At 45.6% G+C, this 22,021-nt stretch overlaps 1 protein-coding gene across 1 annotated transcript in view; it reads left to right on the top strand.

The window, feature by feature from the left end:
* LOC126336075 (secretin receptor-like) overlaps window positions 1-22,021 on the top strand; it is a 189,444-nt gene that overhangs the window by 19,527 nt on the left and 147,896 nt on the right. Inside the window, exon 3 of the mRNA XM_049999554.1 lies at window positions 15,483-15,614. Coding sequence (XP_049855511.1) covers window positions 15,483-15,614 — 132 coding nt within the window. The remainder of the gene's footprint in view (window positions 1-15,482; window positions 15,615-22,021) is intronic.

Genomic DNA, 22,021 nt, shown 5'->3' with positions numbered 1-22,021 from the left:
GATGTGTGTGTAGTATGGGGTCGCGAGTTGTCGTCCATGAAGACGAATGCCTCGCCAATATACTGCCGATATAGTTGCGCTATTGGTCGGAGGATGGCATTCACATATCGAAGAGCCTTCCGTGACCACCAGCGGCGTACATCGGCCTCACATAATGCCACCCCGCAGCAGCAGGGAACCTCCACCTTGCTGCAATGGCTGGACAGTGTGTCTAAGTTGTTCAGCCTGACGGGGTTTGCTCCAAACACGTCTCCGACGCTTGTCTGGTTGAAGATATATGCGACGGTCATCGGTGAATAGGACGTGATGCCAATCCTGAGAGGTTCATCCGGCATGTTGTTGGGCCCAACTGTACCGCGCAGCTTGGTGTCGTGGTTGCAAAGATAGACCTCTCCATATACGTCGGTAGTTGAGTTGCGCATCATCCAGCATATTGTGCACAATTTGAGTCGCAACACGACGTCCTTTGGCTGCACGAAGAGCATTATTCAACATGGTGGCGTTGCTGTTACGGTTCCTCGGAGCCATAATCCATAGGTAGCGGTAAACCACTGCAGTAGCAGGCCTTGGGCGGCCTGAACGAGGCACGTCATCGACAATTCCTGTCTCTCAGTATCTCCTACGTGTTCGAACAACATCGCTTTGGCTCACTCCGAGACACCTGGACACCTCCCTTTTTGAGAGCTCTTTCTTGCACAAAGTAACAATGTGGACGCCATCAAACCGCGGTATTGACCGTCTAGGCATGGTTGAACTACAGACAACACGAGCCATGTACTTCATTCCTGATGGAACGACTGCAACTGATCGGCTGTCAGACGCCATACGTCTAATAGGCGCTGCTGCTGCGTGGTTGTTTGCATCTTTAGTCAAAGGACTCTGTCTGCGATACAATATCCACAGTCAACGTCCATCTTCAGGAGTTATGGGAATCGGGATGATGCAAAACTTTTTTTCTTCTACGCATAAGCGAAGATAAATAATAAAAATTAGAAACAATAATCATGTTTCGAACATGGGACGCAAAAATGCGAAGCCGCAACGTTAGCCGCTGTAACACTATTCGTGCTGAACTAGTTACTCGCTAAAAGGCATGTAACGTACCTTCCAAATTAAGACCGTCGTTTTCTCAGAAACGGTCGAATATCTACGTACAAGCCAAGACAAGTGTTCGCATAGTTTGCAACCTCCTCCCTGAACAAAGTTTCTAGGAAATCTGGTAATCGCATTTGTCGTGTTTTCTTTGTGTCGATGTTCCGGACTGGCAAATTTATAATTTAAAAAAATTCCTTTCTTGTTTATTTCTGAAAAAGAATCAACGGTCTGCTGAATACAGAGGTTGTTCAGAAGCCGATATCCGTTCAGTGACCCAAGTGCCGGAAGTGAGGACCCTTGCCAGCAGTATTGTATGATTATATGATAGCGGAACAAACACTGGTAGCAGTTACTTCTGTTAAATATCTGGGACTATGCGTGCGGAACGATTTGAAGTGGAATGATCATATAAAATTAATTGTTGGTAAGGAGGGTACCACGTTGAGATTCATTGGGAGAGTCCTTAGAAAATGTAGTCCATCAACAAAGGAGGTGGCTTACAAAACACTCGTTAGACCTATACTTGAGTAATGCTCATCAGTATGGGATCCGTACCAGATTGGGTTGACGGAGGAGATAGAGAAGATCCAAAGAAGAGCGGCGCGTTTCGTCACAGGGTTATTTGGTAACCGTGATAGCGTTACGGAGATGTTTAGCAAACTCAAGTGGCAGACTCTGCAAGAGAGGCGCTCTGCATCGCGGTGTAGCTTGCTCGCCAGGTTTCGAGAGGGTGCGTTTCTGGATGAGGTATCGAATATACTGCTTCCCCCTACTTATACCTTCCGTGGAGATCACGAATGTAAAATTAGAGAGATTAGAGCGCGCACGGAGGCTTTCAGACAGTCGTTCTTCCCGCGAACCATACGCGACTGGAACAGAAAAGGGAGGTAATGGCAGTGGCACGTAAAGTGCCCTCCGCACACACCGTTGGGTGGCTTGCGGAGTATGAATGTAGATGTAGATGTACCGGCTGGGATGGCTGACATCAATATCATTCACCGCATCACCTGTCAAAAGAGTAAAACGCAGTTAAGTGGGACATTTGCTTTGTAAAAGAGAACTCCATAAGTGACTATGTCAGGCGGAAAAGCACAGCACCACTGTACTATAACGTTTTTTTTTAAAAAAAACAAAGCTAAGGAGCAATACATTTCTTAAGCGTTGCCATAACACTAAATCGCAGAACCTTAAAAAGATTTCGTATTTAATATGGATCAATCCGTTACGCAGTGCCACAAACTCAAACCGGAAATACGTTAATGAAAATCTGGTCACACCAAATTTTGAATATTAAAAAAAAACATGCGGAATGGGCACAATCGAGCATTAGCTATCAAGTTGTAACATTTCTCTCTGTCCCAAGCTAGTAGTCCAAACTAGTGCACATCAACAAACAGCGTGGGCTCTAAGTCACACCAGGGATTGTTCAAACTACTCAAATCACAGTTTCTACCTTAATTAGCTTTGTGCCACATAGTACTCTGTCAATAGTCCCTCATAACAAGCGATGACTGCTCATACACGCATTAGCCGTAGCTTAAGCTTGGCTTCAGTTCAAGGTGGGGACCCACTTAAAACTAAACAGGCACTAACCATAACTTAAAATTAGACGTGCTATAATACTAACGTGCGCCTTAGGGTACTCGATCACCACCAAGTGAGAATCATTTTTGATGTAGGGCGTTACAAAGCAAACGTGAGGACCACCATTGAGAGAAGTCGACGACGACGAGAAACTCTCGTCCGTTGTTGCTAGAGTACTATATGAGTAACTGAGGAAACCCCCATAACAAATCACTTAGATGACCATACAACATGTCCAAATAAGGAACTAGATGGCCCTCGCATTTTTAAAGGCACTTAAAATCACGACAGTAATTCTGGGACCACACATCAACTATAGATAAATCATCCCCAGATTACAACTGGAACACACGAAATCAATACAAGGAAACAGGGGGCGACGCCATTAAATTGACCAATGTACGTACAATCAGGAAGAACAATATAACAGCAAATTAAATACTACCAGAAAATATCACACAACAAGATAATAGCAAATTCAAATACAATCAAATAAATACAATGATGGGCCTAAAAATTATGACCACCTGCTTAATAGTTTGTTTCTGCATTTTTGGAACGAAATACATCACTGATTCTGCGTATCAGGTATCCGACAGTTTGTTGGTACTTTAGAGGGGGTGCGTGACAATACATTCTACGCACAAGCCATGTAACTATCGTAAATAACTGGCAGCCGATTTGCATACACGGTGATGGCGCCCGATAACGACCCGAATGTATTCCACAGGATTTACATCAGGCGAATTTCGCCGGGACATCAACGTGAGTACGCTGTAACGCTCCTCCAGCGACTGCAGTACAGTTCTACCTCAGAGACAAGGACCGTTATACTGTTGAAAGGTGACATGGCCGTCAGGGAAGACATCAAGCATGAAGGGTTACAGGTGGTTCTCAGCTATCAGCGTGACTTCGATTCCTGCCACAGGTACCATGTAAGCGCAAGAGAATGTCTCCCCTAGCGTAATATTGCTCCCACCAGTCTGTGTCCGGGGCGCGGTGCATATTTCGAACCGCGTTTGCGGAGACGACCACCCGAAGAGCCATATATCGACGCTCGAGTCCCAGTGGTCCCGTGGTCATTGCAATCGTAATTGACGATGTCGATGGGTCAACAGTGAACATAAACGGGAGGTCTGCTCCAGAGTTCCATGTTAGACAATGTACGATGAGTGGTGCGATACGAAACGTGCGTGTGCAAGCATTGTGCTCATTCGGCAGAGATGGCGTTGCGGGCATGTGACGCGGAAACAAAGGAGTGTCAGCGGAGCAGTCACTAACTGGAGATAACCCTAGCGAATAATTTTTTCACAATCAGGGGCACAGTCATAATATATTTCTTTAAAGTCAGTACCGCCATTAGACTGTTTACTTACAGTGTTCAAATGGCTCTGAGCACTATGGGACTTAACATCTGTGGTCATCAGTCACATAGAACTTAGAAGTAATTGAACCTAACTAACCTAAGGACATCACACACATCCATGCCCGAGGCAAGATTCGAACCTGCGACCGTAGCAGTCGCGCGATTCCGGATTACGCGCCTAGAACCGCTAGACCACCGCGGCCGGCCACTTACAGTGTTACATTTACACTTACACAGTCATGATTTCGACTTCAAAGTGCCATTATCAAGTGTTAAGTGTTACACATTGCCTAAGATGACATACTGTCGTATTAAAATACACTATTAGGCACGTCACTGAGTATACCATCTTGAGTATACCATGTTGAGTCGAGATGGTATACTCAGTGAAGAAACAAAGCAGTAGGCTCTGCCAGAAATATAGACTCTTAGACAATGTGTGTAATAGTGTATTTTAATACGACAGTATGCGGTGGTGGTGGTGGTTAGTGTTTAACGTCCCGTCAACAACGAGGTCATTAGAGACGGAGCAGAAGCTCTGGTTAGGGAAGGATTGGGAAGGAAATCGGCCGTGCATTTGCCTGAAACGACTTAGGGAAATCACGGAAAACCTAAATCAGGATGGCCGGAGACAGGATTGAACCGTCGTCCTCCCGAATGCGAGTCCAGTGTGCTAACCACTGCGCCACCTCGCTCGGTCGACAGTATGCCATATTAGACAATGTATAACACTTAAAACACTTGATAATAGCACATTGAACCCGAAATAATGTTTGTGTAAGTGTAAATGTAACACTGTAAATAAACAACAGCCTATTGGCGGTACTGACTTTAAAGAAACCCTAGTGAACATAAGGGCTGCAAATGGCGAAATGCACTGAGATAAGCGACTTTGACAAAGAGCATATTATTATTACTCAGAGCAAGGTAAACAAATATCGCCCCCCTCGCTGACGATGTCAGACGTGTATATAGTAGCTACACGGTCATAACGCAAGCTGATACAACGCAGCCGGCCGGAGTGGCCGAGCGGTTCTAGGCGCTTCAGTCTGGAACCGAGTGACCGCTAGGGTCGCAGGTTCGAATCCTACCTCGGGCGTGGATGTGTGGGATGTCCTTAGGTTAGTTAGGTTTACGTAGTTCTAAGTTCTAGGGGACTGATGACCTCAGATGTTATGTCCCATAGGGCTCAGAGCCATTTGAACAATTTTTTTTAAATACAACACAACAGACAGTCAAATTATACATCACTATATTTAAGGTGATTCACCTAAAAAACACACATAGCACAAGTGTGCACAAACATCACTTCCACCCTTCTTATTATTCATGGAAACCACACATTGCATGTTGTACCACCATATAGCCAGAAGTTCACAGGTGGTAGTCCAGAGTGCTGCATACACCGGGACCTCTCATACCCAGTAGCATGTCGTCTTTCGTTGATGCATGCCTGTATTCGTTGTGGCATACTATCCACAAATGCATCAAGGCACTGTTGGTCCAAATTGTCCCACTTCTCAACAGTGATTCGGCGTAGATCCCTCAGACTGGTTGGTGGGAAACGTCGTCGATAAACAACTTTTTTCAATCTATCCTAGGCATGTTCGATAGGGTTAATGTGTGGAGAACGTGCTGGCCACTCTAGTAGAGCGATGTCGGTATCCTGAAGGAAGTCACTCACAAGATGTGCACGATGGGGGAGTGGATTGTTCTCCATGAACACTAATTCCTCACAATATGCTGCCGATCTGGTAGCACTATCGGTCGGAGGATGGCATTCATGTATCGTACAGCTCTAACGGCGACTCCTACGACCACCAGCGGCGTAAGTCGGCCTCACATAATGCCACCACATAACAGCAGGGAACCTCCACCTAGCTGCACTCGCTGCACAGTGTGTCTAAGGCGTTCAGCCTGTCCGGGTTGCCTCCAAACACGACGATTGTCTGGTTGAAGATATATGCGAAAGTCATCGGTGAACAGGACGTGATGCCAATCCTGAGCTGTCCATCCGGCATGTTCTTGGGCCCATCTGTACCGCGCTGTGTGGTGTAGAGGTTGCAAAGATGGACCTCGCCATGGACGTCGCGAGTGAAGTTGCGCATCATGCAGCCTATGACGCACAGTTTGAGTCGTAACACGACGTCCTTTGGCTGCACGAAAAGCATTATTCAACATGGTGGCGTTGTTGACACGGTTCCTCCGAGCGATAATCCGCAGGTAGCGGTCATTCACTGCAGTAATAGCCGTTGGGCAGCATGAGCGAGGCATGTCATTGACAGTTCCTCTGTATTTCCCCCATGTCCGAACAACATCGATTTTGTTCATTTCGAGACGCCTGGACACTTCCCTTTTTGAGAGCTCTTCCTGGCACAAAGTAACAATGCGGACGCGATCGATCCGCATGCTTCAACTACAAAAAATGGTTCAAATGGTTCTGAGCACTATGGGACTCAACTTCTAAGGTCTTTGTGCCCTAGAACTAGTTAAACATAACTAAACTTAGGACATCACACACATCCATGCCCGAGGCAGGATTCGAACCTGCGACCGTAGCTGTCTCGCGGTTCCAGACTGTCCCTAGAACCACAAGGGCCACTTCGGCCGGCGCTTCAACTACAGACAACACGAGCCGTGTACCTCCTTCCTGGTGGAATGACTGGAACTGATCGGCTGTAGGACCCCCTCCGTCTAATAGACGCTGCTCATGCATGGTTGTTTACAACTTTGGGCGGGTTTAGTGACATCTCTGAACAGTCAAAGGGACTGTGTCTGAGATACAATATCCACAGTCAACATCTATCTTTAGGAGTTATGGGAACCGGGCTGATGCAAAACTTTATTTGATGTGTGTATAAGGTACTAATTATTTATCACTGATTTCTGAGAGCCAAACACTCGTTCTTCTGAGGAATCATTGTGTAGTGACAACAATGCCCCAGCGCTAGGGATGAATCTCCGCCTTGGAATGGGGCGAAGAGCCGGTGTTGAGTTTCCGTACAGAGCGCACCGTTGCGCCGTGGATACGTAATGAGCAGACACTGGCAGGAAATGGAATTAATAGTTCAAAGTGTTACGTCGCTTTGTAGAAGAAAAGTATTTCAGTTATTCACGGGAATGCACGATTGATTAATTAATAGATTTATGGCTGATATAGTGTCGTGTTTGCGAATCTGTAATTGTCTTGGAGAAATATACTAAGAGTAGAGAGTAAATGAAAAGGCTTCCATGATCGGTGATTAAGTGCTTAATTAATCTGGAGACGCAACGTAGCACTGGTTGTTTCAGTGTGAATGTGAAACGAACGTAACTCTTTGAGAGGACGTTGAGCGTAGGCATTGTCAGCGAGGTCTATTATGCGCAAAAGGATAAATAAACCAAAGTAATGTGGCTGCCGGATGTCTGCTACTTGGTCCACGATATTTCAGCGGAGATTCGTCTGGCCATCTTCAGGTGAATACTGACAAGAAATGCACTAAGCTCATGTATTTAAGAAGCCACCTGCACATACCGGGTGATCAAAAAGTCAGCATAAATTTGAAAAGTTAATAAACCACGGAATAATGTAGATAGAGAGGTAAAAATTGGCACACATTCTTGAAATGACATGGGGTTTTATTAGAAAAAAAAAGTTCACAAAATGTCTACAGATGGCGCTGGACAGCAAAACGTCAATGACTGCGCATGACAATCGTGTATAAGAAGGACATGTAATGAGAGAGAATCAGATGCGCCAGCAGTCGCAGCCTTTTCACGTTACCTGAAAAGGTGCTTTCAGTGAAGCTGTATAATCAGAATGGGGAATGTGCTAGTTCAGCGTTACGATCCTATCGCCATAGGACGGGGATTCTAACGGCTAAAGGTCCGTTGACAAATGCAGCTGTGGCGAGAATGATTTCGAAGCTCGAAGCCACTGGTTGTTTAGACGATAGACCCCTTAGTGGCTGACCGAGCACAAAGCGTAATGCTGCTGAGACAGTTCAGGAAGATATGGAAACTGTAGCGGATTCGACTATGCACGCGGAAGTCAGCGCTTTTGCACTCGCACGTCGCACCAGCATTCAATACACTACTGTTTGGTTGGCACTGAGGCGTACCCTCCGATGCTATCCGTACAAAATCCATCGGCATCATGAACTGTTACCTGGTGATTTAGTGAAGCGGATGGCATTTTCGGTGTGGGCGTTTCAAAAGATGGCGAAAGATGACGATTAGTTGAGTAACATGTTGTGGACCGACGAAGCTCATTTCACGCTCCGAGGGTCTGTCAACGCCCGCAACTGCAGAATTTGGGTTACCGAAAATCCTAGAACTGTCGTGGAAACTACACTGCACGACGAGAAAGTCACGGTATGGGTTAGATTTACCACATCTACCGTTATCGGGCCTTTTTTCTTTGAGGAAAAGCGTGATTCTGGTTCTGTAACTGCTACCATGACGGGTGAGAGGTACGCCGATATGTTACAGAATCGCATCATCCCCAGCCTGGCTGATAAACACCTGCTGAAACGTACTATGTTGATGCAGGATGGCCCTCCACCCCATATTGCTAAACGCGTGAAAAATCTCTTGCCCGCGTCGTTTGGTGACGATCGTGTGCTCAGCCGCCACTTTCGTCATGCTTGGCTCCCATGTCCGCAGACCTCAGTCCATGCGATTATTGGTTTTGGGGTTACCTGAAGTCGCAAGTGTAGCGTGATCGACCGACATCTCTAGGGATGCTGAAAGACAACATCCGACGCCAATGCCTCACCACATCTCCGGACATGCTTTACAGTGCTGTTCACAACATTATTCCTCGACTACAGCTATTGTTGAGGACTGATGGTGGACATAGTGAGCATTTCCTGTAAAGGATATGATCTTTGCTTTGTCTTACTTTGTTATGCTAATCATTGAACTTTTGTATTTTTTGGTTCTAGTAAAACGGTATGTCATTCCAAGCATGGGTGTCAATTTGTACCTCTCTGTCTACATTATTCCGTGATTTATTCAGTTTTCAAATTTATACTGTCTTTTTGATCACTCAGTATGTGATGTGTCCAATTGGCGTTGCGCACGCTCTGTTTGTCCGGAAGTATGTGCGCTGCGTAGCGCACACAAACAGCGCGTGAGCAACGCCAATTGGACACACCGCGCATGTGCCAGCGGGATCTTAAATGCGAGATCTCACTCCCTTTCCTATCAGTATTCACCTGAAGATGGCCAGAAGATTCTGTTCCAAAATATCGTAGCAACAAGTTGCAAACATCTACATCTACATCTACATTTATACTCCGCAAGCCACTCAACGGTGTGTGGCGGAGGGCATTTTACGTGCCTCTGTCATTACCTCTCTTTCCTGTTCCCGTCTCGTATGGTTCGCGGGAAGAAAGACTGTCTGAAAGCCCCCGTGCGCGCTCTAATCTCTATAATTTTACATTCGTGATCTCTTCGGGAGGTATAAGTAAGGGGAAGCAATATATTCGATACCTCATCCAGAAACGCACCCTCTCGAAACCTGGCGAGCAAGCTACACCGCGATGCAGAGCGCCTCTCTTGCAGAGTTTTCCACTTGAGTTTGTTATAAATCTCCGTAACGCTATCACGGTTACCAAATAACCCTGTGACGAAACGCGCCGCTCTTCTTTGGATCTTCTCTATCTCCTCCGTCAACCCGATCTGGTACGGATCCCATACTGATGAGCAATACTCAAGTATAGGTCGAACGAGTGTTTTGTAAGCCACCTCCTTTGTTTATGGACTACATTTTCTAAGGACTCTCCCAATGAATCTCAACATGGTACCCGCCTTACCAACAATTAATTTTATATGATCATTCCAATTCAAATCGTTCCGTACTCATACTCCCAGATATTTAACAGAAGTAACTGCTACCAGTGTTTGTTCCGCTATCATATAATCATACAATAAAGGATCCTTCTTTCTATGTATTCGCAATACATTACATTTGTCTATGTTAAGGGTCAGTTGCCACTCCCTGCACCAAGATCGTATCCGCTGCAGGTCTTCCTGCATTTCGCTACAATTTTCTAATGCTGCAACTTCTCTGTATACTACAGCATCATCCGCGAAAAGCCGCATGGAACTTCCGTCACTATCTTCTAGGTCATTTATATATATTGTGAAAAGCGATGGTCCCATAACACTCCCCTGTGGCACACCAGAGATTACTTTAACGTCTGTAGACGTCTCTCCATTGGTAACAACATGCTGTGTTCTGTTTGCTAAAAACTCTTCAATCGAGCCACACAGCTGGTCTGATATTCCGTAGGCTCTTACTTTGTTTATCAGGCGACAGTGAGGAACTGTATCGAACGCCTTCCGGAAGTCAAGAAAAAAAGCATGTACCTGGGAGGCTGTACCTAATATTTTCTGGGTTTCATGAACAAATAAAGCGAGTTTGGTCTCACACGATCGCTGTTTCCGGAATCCATGTTGATTCCTACAGAGTAGATTCTGGGTTTCCAAAAACGACATGATACTCGAGCAAAAAACATGTTCTAAAATTCTACAATAGATCGATGTCAGAAACATAGTCTATAGTTTTGCGCATCTGCTCGACGACCCTTCTTGAAGACTGGGACTACCTGTGCTCTTTTTCCAATCATTTGGATCCTTCCGTTCCTGTAGAGACATGCGGTACACGGCTGTTAGAAGGGGGGCAAGTTCTTTCGCGTACTCTGTGTAGAATCGAATTGGTATCCCGTCAGGTCCAGTGGACTTTCCTCTATCGAGTGATTCCAGTTGCTTTTCTATTCCTTGGACACTTATTTCGATGTCAGCCATTTTTTCGTTTGTGCGAAGATTTAGAGAAGAAACTGCAGTGCTGTCTTCCTCTGTGAAACAGCTTTTGAAAAAGGAATTTAGTATGTCAGCTTTACGCGTGTCATCCTCTGTTTCAATGCCATCATCATCCCGGAGTGTCTGGATATGCTGTTTCGAGCTACTTATTGATTTAACGTAAGACCAGAACTTCCTAGGATTTTCTGTCAAGTCGGTGCATAGAATTTTACTTTCGAATTCACTGGATGCTTCACGCATAGCCATCCTTACGCTAACTTTGACATCGTTTAGCTTCTGAGAGGTTTTGGCTGCGTTTAAACTTCGAGTGAAACTCTCTTTGCTTTCGCAGTAGTTTCCTAACTTTGTTGTTGTGCCACGTTGGGTTTATCCCGTCCCTCACCCTTTTACTCGGCACGTATCTGTCTAAAACGCATTTTACGATTGCCTTGAACTTTGTCCATAAACGCTCAACATTGTCAGTGTCGGAACAGAAATTTTCGTTTTGATCTGTTAGGTAGTCTGAAATCTGCCTTCTATTACTCTTGCTAAACAGATAAACATTCCTCCTTTTTTTTATATTCCTATTAACTTCCATATTCCGGGATGCTGCAACGGCCTTATGATCACTGATTCCCTGTTCTGCACATACAGAGTCGAAAAGTTCGGGTCTGTTTGTTATCAGTAGGTCCAAGATGTTATCTTCACGAGTCGGTTCTCTGTTTAATTGTTCGAGGTAATTTTCGAATAGTACACTCAGTATAATGTCACTCGATGTTCTGTCCCTACCTCCCGTCCTAAACATCTGAGTGTCCCAGTCTATATCTGGTAAATTGAGATCTCCACCTAAGACTATAACATGCTGAGAAAATGTGTGTGAAATGTATTCCAAATTTTCTCTCAGTTGTTCTGCCACTAATGCTGCTGAGTCGGGAGGTCGGTAAAAGGAGCCAATTATTAACCTAGTTCAGTTGTTGAGTGTAACCTCCACCCATAATAATTCACAGGAACTATCCACTTCTACTTCACTACAGGATAAACTACTACTAACAGCGACGAACACTCCACTACCGGTTGCATGCAATCCATCCTTTCTAAACACCTTCTGTACCTTTGTAAAAATTTAGGCAGAATTTATCTCTGGCTTCAGCCAGCTTTCTGTACCTATAACGATTTCAGCTTCGGTGCTTTCTATCAGCGCTGGAAGTTCCGGTACTTTACCAACGCAGCTTCGACAGTTTACAATTACAATACCGATTGCTGTTTGGTCCCCACATGTCCTGACTTTGCCCCGCACCCTTTGAGGCTGTTGCCCTCTCTGTACTTGCCCGAGGCCATCTAACCTAAAAAATGCCCAGCCCACGCCAGACAACCCCTGCTACCTGTGTAGCCGCTTGTTGCGTGTAGTGGACTCCTGACCTATCCAGCGGAACCCGAAACCCCACCACCCTACGGCGCAAGTCGAGGAATATGCAGCCCACATGGTCACAGAACAGTCTCAGCCTCTGATTCAGACCCTCCAATCGGCTCTGTACCATAGGTCTGCAGTCAGTCCTGTCGACGATGCTGCAGATGGTGAGCTCTGCTTTCATCCCGCTAGCGAGACTGGCAGTCTTCACCAAATCAGATAGCCGCCGGAAGCCAGAGAGGATTTCCTCCGACCCATAGCGACACACATCATTGGTGCCGACATGAGCGACCACCTGCAGATGGGTGCACCCTGTACCCTTCATGGCATCCGGAAGGACCCTTTCCACATCTGGAATGACTCCCCCCGGTATGCACACGGAGTGCACATTGGTTTTCTTCCCCTCTCTTGCTGCCATATCCCTAAGGGGCCCCATTACGCGCCTGACGTTGGAGCTCCCAACTACCAGTAAGCCTACCCTCTGCGACTGCCCGGATCTTGCAGACTGAGGGGCAACCTCTGGAATAGGACAAGCAGCCATGTCAGGCTGAAGATCAGTATCAGCCTGAGACAGAGCCTAAAACCGGTTCGTCAGACAAACCGCAGAGGCCTTCCATTCAGCCCTCCGGAATGTCTTTCGCCCCCTGCCGCACCTCGAGACGACCTCCCACTCTACCACAAGTGAGGGATCAGCCTGAATGCGGGCAGTATCCCGAGCAGCCACAGTCGTAGTCCGATCGGGGGATGCGTGGGACGAGCTGGCCGTCCCCGACTATCCCCCATCCGGACCCCCACAGTTATGCCCATTGGCAACAGCCTCAAGCTGTGTGACCGAAGCCAACACTGCCTGAAGCTGGGAGCGAAGGGATGCCAACTACGCCTGCATCCTAACACAGCAGTTGCAGTCCATGCTAAAAACTGTTGTGCAAAGAACGTCTGAGCTAATCTATAGAGAGCGCAAACAAATCAACACGAAATTTAAGCGTTTATTAAAATACAAGACTGCCTATTAAATGCAGTAATGCTGCTACTTGCGCACTGCTGACACACTGCTCGGCGGCGGAAGGAGACTACGCGATTTTACACTATTCAGGTACTAAAACGCGATGCTACAACTCTCAAATACTATAATACGCCAGAAATTTATGAATTAAACAATGCAGGTACCAAAAACACGCAAAGAAATTAAGAATTAAAATGTGTAACAAATGAGTGAAGTAGGAGTAGACGACTTGCTGCTGCAGCTACTTATCCAACGGCGGCACTTCGCTCGAACTTTTATGGAACATTTGTACGCCGGAAAAGTTTTTAATCTCACACAAGATAATATGACTTGTATTGCCGTAATTTTAAAGCGCCATTTTTCATTCTTTGTTCAAATGTGTGTGAAATCGTATGGGACTTAACTGCTAAGGTCATCAATCCCTAAGCTTACACACTACTTAACCTAAATTATCCAAAGGACAAACACACACACCCACGCCCGAGGGAGGACTCGAACCTCCGCCGGGACCAGCCGCACAGTCCATGACTGCAGCGCCTAATACGGCTCGGCTAATCCCGCGCGACTTTCATTCTTTGATTAAATAAATGCTTACAACGTATAACAGAAACGTATTTGAACGATGGATTTACTTTCAAAACCTTTTCTTAAGGATTTATTTACTAGCGATTCATGAAGAACATAAACACATTTAATCACACTATGTGAGAGTGGAAATAGTTGCCAGTGGGTAACTGATGAGCCGGCCGCGGCAGACCGACAGATAGATAGACACTAACTGTCTTACAAATGCGGACGAGAGACAAGTGAGCAAGCTGGAGACGAGAGACTGATCAAGAAAACAAGTAGAATTTAGCAAGTAACTGAACAACGTATCAAGGATCACTTAACTTCTCATAACTGCGATTTCTGGCTAGGACCTGGCGCAGCACCCCCAAAACGGTCTCCCGAACCGTCCGCTGCCAGCCGCTTCAGCGGACGCAGGAAGGCGCCCGATCTCCCGTCTCAAGGGATCGCAGCTCGCCCCGGCCAGACCGACGTCGTGGGTTGACTCCTGTTGCTCTCGTGTTGGCCGCGATGTCACTACCCCTCGATATACGGCGCGGCCCACCGGACTGACGAGGCGACCTCACATGCGCCGACGCTCAAGGCGGACAAGTCATCTTGTGTCTCAGTGCGTGACCGACCAACCGATCGATCCAACCGCCAATGACCATTTCCTGAACAAAGTCGAGCAGACTGACGGCCCAACACATATTAGCACTCCGGACGTCAGACACACTGACTTCCCCACAGTGACCCGGCTGACCAACTGACCAGACTCTCCGAGACTGACAGGCTGAACCAGACTCACTCCGACTGACCAACCGCCGAGCTTATAACCTCCCCTTAAATGCACGTGAACAGGCAACCTTTCCCCTTCTTCCACCAGAGGGAGACACCAAAGCTGCGATTGCCACAGCGACGCCACCGTAAGATACGGCGGGCGACTGCTTCACACTACGCGCTGTAGCGCGCTCTTCAAAAAAAGCAAATTTTACCACGGCTCAGTATTCATTTTCGGCACATGGTTAGGTTATTTTCGTGAGGCAGTGTGATCTCTACGTGAAGCTCAAATACTTTAGTCCTATAGCCCGATAGCTACAAAAATAAACTCGAAAAGACATTTCATGAGGAGGTTATGATTGGGATGTACATATGCTTTGCGGGTTCCTGTGTGTTTCATGTATTTTTCATATGCGATGTCACGCAGGATGGATCTCGGCTAGTCTATATAATCCGACGTGTTATGTTAGACTTGGAGCGAGGTGGCGCAGTGGTTGACACTCTGGACTCGTATTCTGGAGAACGACGGTTAAAACCCGCGACCGGCAATCCTTATTTATGTTTTCTGTAATTTCCCAAAACCACTTCAGGCAAATGCCAGGATGGTTCCCATGAAAGGGCACGGCCGACTTCCTTCCCCATCCTTCCCTCATTCCTTCGCATTCGGGAGAACGACCGTTCAATCCCGCGTCCGGCCATCTTGATTCAGGTTTTCCGTGATTTCCCTTCAGGCTAATGCCGGGATGGTTCCTTTGAAAGGACACGGCTGATGAGACCGATAATCTCGCAGTTTGGTCTCCTCCCCTAAATCAACCCCCAACGTCATCCGATGGGACTGATGACATCACTGTTTGATCCCATCCCCCGAATTAACCATCCTTCACTGCTAAATCACATCAATGCTTTGTTCGCAGGAGTACGCCAGTAAGCTGTGTACCTGGTCAGGTACGTGGTACCGCAACGAGCAGAACGCCACGTGGGCCAACTACACGCTGTGTGGTGCGGTCACCAGCGAACAGCCGCCTGAGGATGCGTCCCTGTACGAGGTACCTAGTTCCCGCTCCGCTCTCTTCCCTAGATGTTTAGCAAAAACACACAATTGTTTATCAGCTGTGCACGTAGTCCTTTGTTCTAAACAGTATTCGGCAGAGTAAACGTAAACTATGTGATCAAGAGTATTCGAACACCGCCCAAAAAACGTACGATTTTCGTATTACGTGCATTGTGCTGCCACCTACTGCCAGGTACTCCACATCAGTGACCTCAGTAGCTATTAGACGTCGTGAGAGAGCAGAATGGGGCGCTCCGCAGACCTCACGGTCTTCAAATGTGGTCAGGTGATTGAGTGTCGCTTGAGTCATACGTCTGTACGCGAGATTTCCTCACTCCTCAGCATCTCTAGGTGCACTGTTTCCGATGTGATAGTGAAGTGGAAACGCGAAGGGACACGTACAGCTGAAAAGCGTAAAGGCCGACCTTCGTCTGTTGTCTGACAGAGACGATGGACAGTTGAAGAGGGTCGTAATGTGTAACAGGCAGACATCTATCCAGACCATCACACAGGAATTCCAAACTGCATCAGGATCCACTGCATGTACTATGACAGTTTGGCGGAAGGTGAGAAAAAATGGATTTCATGGTCTTGCGGCTGCACATAAGCCACACATCGCGCCGGTAAATGCCAAACGACGCCTCGCTTGGTGTACGGAGCGTAAAAATTGGGAGAACGTTGTGTGGAGTGATGGATGACGGTACACAATGTGGTGATCCGACAGCAGGGTGTGGGTATGGCGAACGCCCGGGGAATGTCACCTGCCAGCGTGAGTAGTGCCAACGGTAAAATTCGGAGGCGGTCGTGTTAAGGAGTGATCGTGTTTCTCATGGAGGGGGCTTGCCCCCTTTGTTGTTTTGCGCGGCACTAAGACAGCATAAGCCTACATTGATATTCTAAGCAGCTTCTGCCTTCCCACTGTTGAAGAGCAATTCGTGGATGGCGATTGCTTCTTTCAACGTGATAGAGCACCTGTTCATAATATACGGCCTGTGGCGGAGTGGTTACTCGACGATAACATCCCTGTAGTAGACTGGACAGCACAGGGTCATGACCTGAATCCTATAGAACACCTTTGGGATGTTTTGGAACGCCGAGTTCGTGCTAGTCCTCACCCACCGACATCGATACCTCTCCTCAGCGCAGCACTTCGTGGAGAATGGGCTATCTTCCCATAGAAACCTTTCAGCACCTGATTGAACGTATGCCTGCGAGAGTGAAAGCTGTTATCATGGGTGGGCCAACACCATACTGAATTCCAGAATTACCAATGGAGGGCGCCCCGAACTTGTAAGTCATTTGCAGAAAGGTGTCCACTTTTGATCACATAGTATATGGTGGACTATGTATACAATATACAGATAGGATTGATGCCAACTCTTTTATTTTATTTTATTTTATTTTATTTTTTTTTTTTGGTCATCAGTCTACTGACTGGTTTGATGCGGCCCGACACGAATTCCTTTCCTGTGCTAACCTCTTCATCTCAGAGTAGCACTTGCAACCTACGTCCTCAATTATTTGCTTGACGTATTCCAATCTCTGTTTTCCTCTACAGTTTTTACCCTCTACAGTTCCCTCTAGTACCATGGAAGTCATTCCCTCATGTCTTAGCAGATGTCCTATCATCCTGTCCCTTCTCCTTATCAGTGTTTTCCACATATTCCTTTCCTCTCCGATTCTGCGTAGAACCTCCTCATTCCTTACCTTATCAGTCCATCTAATTTTCAACATTCGTCTGTAGCACCACATCTCAAATGCTTCGATTCTCTTCTGTTCCGGTTTTCCCACAGTCCATGTTTCACTACCATACAATACTGTATTCCAGACGTACATCCTCAGAAATTTCTTCCTCAAACTAAGGCCGGTATTTGATATTAGTAGACTTCTCTTGGCCAAAAATGCCTCTTTTGCCATAGCGAGTCTGCTTTTGATGTCTTCCTTGCTCCGTCCGTCATTGGTTATTTTACTGCCTAGGTAGCAGAATTCCTTAACGTCATTGACTTCGTGACCATTAATCCTGATGTTAAGTTTCTCGCTGTTCTCATTTCTACTACTTCTCATTACCTTCGTCTTTCTCCGATTTACTCTCAAACCATACTGTGTACTCATTAGACTGTTCATTCCGTTCAGAAGATCATTTAATTCTTCTTCACTTTCACTCAGGATAGCAATGTCATCAGCGAATCGTATCATTGATATCCTTTCACCTTGTATTTTAATTCCACTCCTGAACCTTTCTTTTATTTCCATCATTGCTTCCTCGATGTACAGATTGAAGAGTAGGGGCGAAAGGTTACAGCCTTGTATTACACCCTTCTTAATACGAGCACTTCGTTCTTGATCGTCCACTCTCATTATTCCCTCTTGGTTGTTGTACATATTGTATATGACCCGTCTCTCCCTATAGCTTACCCCTACTGTTTTCAGTATCTCGAACAGCTTGCACCATTTTATATTGTCGAACGCTTTTTCCAGGTCGACAAATCCTATGAATGTGTCTTGATTTCTCTTTAGCCTTGCTTCCATTATTAGCCGTAACGTCAGACTTGCCTCTCTCGTGCCTTTACTTTTCCTAAAGCCAAACTGATCGTCACCTAGCGCATTCTCGATTTTCTTTTCCATTCTTCTGTATATTAGTCTTGTAAGCAGCTTCCATGCATGAGCTGTTAAGCTGATTGTGCGATAATTCTCGCACTTGTCAGCTCTTGCCGTCTTCGGAATTGTGTGGATGATGCTTTTCCTAAAGTCAGATGGTATGTCGCCAGACTCATATATTCTACACACCAAAGTGAATAGTCGTTTTGTTGCCTCTTCTCCTAATGATTTTAGAAATTCTGATGGAATGTTATCTATCCCTTCTGCCTTATTTGACCTTAAGTCCTCCAAAGCTCTTTTAAATTCCGATTCTAATAAGGGATCCCCTATCTCTTCTAAATCGACTCCTGTTTCTTCTTCATTCACATCAGACAAATCTTCACCCTCATAGAGGCTTTCAATGTATTCTTTCCACCTATCTACCCTCTCCTCTGCATTTAACAATGGAATTCCCGTTGCACTCTTAATGTTACCACTGTTGCTTTTAATGTCCCCAAAGGTTGTTTGACTTTCCTGTATGCTGAGTCTGTCCTTCCGACAATCATATCGTTTTCGATATCCTCACATTTTTCCTGCAGCCATTTCGTCTTAGCTTCCCTGCACTTCCTATTTATTTCATTCCTCAGCGACTTGTATTTCTGTATTCCTGATTTTCCCGGAACATGTTTGTACTTCCTCCTTTCATCAATCAACTGAAGTGTTTCTTCTGTTACCCATGGTTTCTTCGCAGCTACCTTCTTTGTGCCTATGTTTTCCTTCCCAACTTCTGTGATGGCCCTTTTTAGAGATGTCCATTCCTCTTCAACTGTACTGCCTACTGCGCTATTCCTTATTGCTGTATCTATAGAGTTAGAGAACTTCAAACGTATGTCGTCATTCCTTAGAATTTCCATATCCCACTTCTTTGCGTATTGATTCTTCCTGACTAATGTCTTGAACTTCAGCCTTCTCTTCATCACTACTATATTGTGATCTGAGTCTATATCTGCTCCTGGGTACGCCTTACAATCCAGTATGTGATTTCGGAATCTCTGTCTGACCATGATGTAATCTAATTGAAATCTTCCCCTAGCTCCCGTTTTCCAACTATACCTCCTCCTCTGTGATTCTTGAGCAGGGTATTCGCTATTACTAGCTGAAACCTGTTACAGAACTGAATTAGTCTTTCTCCTCTTTCATTCCTTGCCCCAAGCCCATATTCTCTTGTAACCTTTTCTTCTACTGCTTCCCCTATAACTGCATTCCAGTCGCGCATGACTATTAGATTTTCGTCCCCCTTTACTTACTGCATTACCCTTTCAATATCCTCATACACTTTCTCTATCTGTTCATCTTCAGCTTACGACGTCGGCATGTATACCTGAACTATCGTTGTCGGTGTTGGTCCGCTGTCGATTCTGATTAGAACAACCCGGTCACTGAACTGTTCACAGTAACACACCCTTTGCTCTACCTTCCTATTCATAACGAATCCTACACCTGTTATACCATTTTCTGCTGCTGTTGATATTACCCGATACTCATCTGACCAGAAATCCTTGTCTTCTTTCCACTTCACTTCACTGACCCCTACTATATCTAGATTGAGCCTTTGCATTTCCCTTTTCAGATTTGGTAGTTTACATACCACGTTCAAGCTACTGACATTCCTCGCCCCAAGTCGTAGAACGTTATCCTTTCGTTGATTATTCAATCTTTTTCTCCTGGCAACCTCCCCCTTGACAGTCCCCTCCTGGAGATCCGAATGGGGAACTATTCCGGAATCTTTTTCCAATGGAGAGATCATCATGACACTTCTTCAACTACAACCCACATGTCCTGTGGATACACGTTACGTGTCTTTAATGCAGTGGTTTCCATTGCCTTCTGCATCCTCATGTCGTTGATCATTGCTGATTCTTCCGCCTTTAGGGGCAATTTCCCACCCCTAGGACAAGAGAGTGCCCTGAACCTCTATCCGCTCTTCCGCCCTCTTTGACAAGGCCGTTGGCAGAATGAGGCTGACTTCTTATGCCGCAAGTCTTCGGCCACCATTGCTGATTATTTATCAAAATTTAGGCAGGGGCGGGGATCGAACCCGGGACCGAAGACGTTTTGATTATGAATCAAGGACACCACCCTTTTTTTTTTTCAATCTCATTTTGTTCGCTATTGCTCGTTCCATTTGCTCGGGGCGGACGTCGTAAGACATCCGTTTTTAAGTTTGTCGTTGATCGATTAACTCAGTTTTTTTATTACAGAGGGCAGGTAACCCTCTGACCGAACACGCTGAGCTATCATGCCGGCATCCCTAGACCAGGGGTGTTCCTTAGTGAATGTAATATCAACTGGTCGTTGAATGTTCTGCAACGTCGAGTTATAGGTTGCTAAGTGTAAAGAGGTGTTGATGCATACCGCAGGATATTTGTATGCATTGACAAATAGCGATAAATCTGATATAGGAATAAATCATTTGAACTCCTTCGTCTGTTTGCATTTCAAATGCATCTACAATACGGAGTGTCGAAGGTCTAAGAAAAGGAGATGAGTCATATGTTAATGGATTAGAAATGTTTGATAATTACATTCTATATTTATTAAAATAATTAGGTTTACACCCACATTAGAATCTTCCTGAAGGAGATTTCAAACAGCCAACAAAGGTAGTCGAAACGGTGCTCTAAATTTGTTATGAAAATAGAGATCTGAATAGAGTAGTTGGCGTTTTCAGTACGAACTTTGATACAATTCTCCACCATAGTCCGTCCTGTGCAAGCTTCATCATCTATGCAGAAGTACTGCAACCTATGGTCGGGGTGCGATTTCCAGGGGTTGTTTTCGAATCGATTAACGCTCGTCCACATACCGCAGTTTTAACTCACCATGCTCTACATATAATCGATCATCAGATCTATCTCGAATCGAGCACATAGAAGACATCATCGGACTACAATTCCAGTGTGTTCCACTACCAGCCTTAACTGTCCCTGTTTTCACCGACCAAGCGCAACAGGCATGCAACGCTATCCGACAAACTGACACCGTCACGTGTACAACACAATGAATGCACGTTAGCACGATTGCATTCAACATTCTGACGGTGCCAGCATTTCACATTTGCAATGGCTTATCGAGCGCTTACATTAACCTGTGATCCTACAATGTTAATCACTTGCAGGGTGACAATTACTGAACCATATTCAATAAAATGGTCAGAACTTTTGACAATCATCATTTTATTACGACAGCCTTCCGGTTGCGTCTGACTCTTAACGTGGGTAACTAGCCAAGTTCTAGGACTCCGTAACTGTCCATCTACATTTTGAAAATGTAATCATTGTGAAGCTGAAGTTCGATATACGAGGCGTGTTTTTTTAAGTAAGTATCGTTTTAAATTTAGAAAAAGACGTGCTATGATATCTCAATAATTTAATTTTACATGAAAGCCTGTACTGTAATCTAAACACTGACGCAATTACAGTCTGATTCTTGCTTTTTTACGTTGCGTACTGAGTGTTTAAGATGCCTTCGATAATCACGAGTCCCGCCGACTGTGAAGTACGGGCTGTTATAAGATTTCTTACTGCTAAATCCCTACAAGCGATCGATATTCATCGTGAGATATGTGCAGTTTACGGAGAAAACATTATGAGTGATGGAATAGTTAGAAAGTGGGTGAGAGCATTTAAAGATGGCCGCACAAATGTGCACGATGAACAACGGAGTGGGCGTCCTTCGGTCGTTAATGAAAGTTTTTGCAGGAAGTGGACAATAACGTGAGAGAAAACAGGAGCTTTACGATTTCCTCCTTACGGGATGACTTTC

Source organism: Schistocerca gregaria, chromosome 2, assembly GCF_023897955.1.
Source record: "Schistocerca gregaria isolate iqSchGreg1 chromosome 2, iqSchGreg1.2, whole genome shotgun sequence".
Lineage (NCBI taxonomy): Eukaryota > Metazoa > Arthropoda > Insecta > Orthoptera > Acrididae > Schistocerca > Schistocerca gregaria.
Note: the sequence above shows the minus strand (reverse complement) of the source record. Positions and strands in the feature narration are given on the sequence as shown.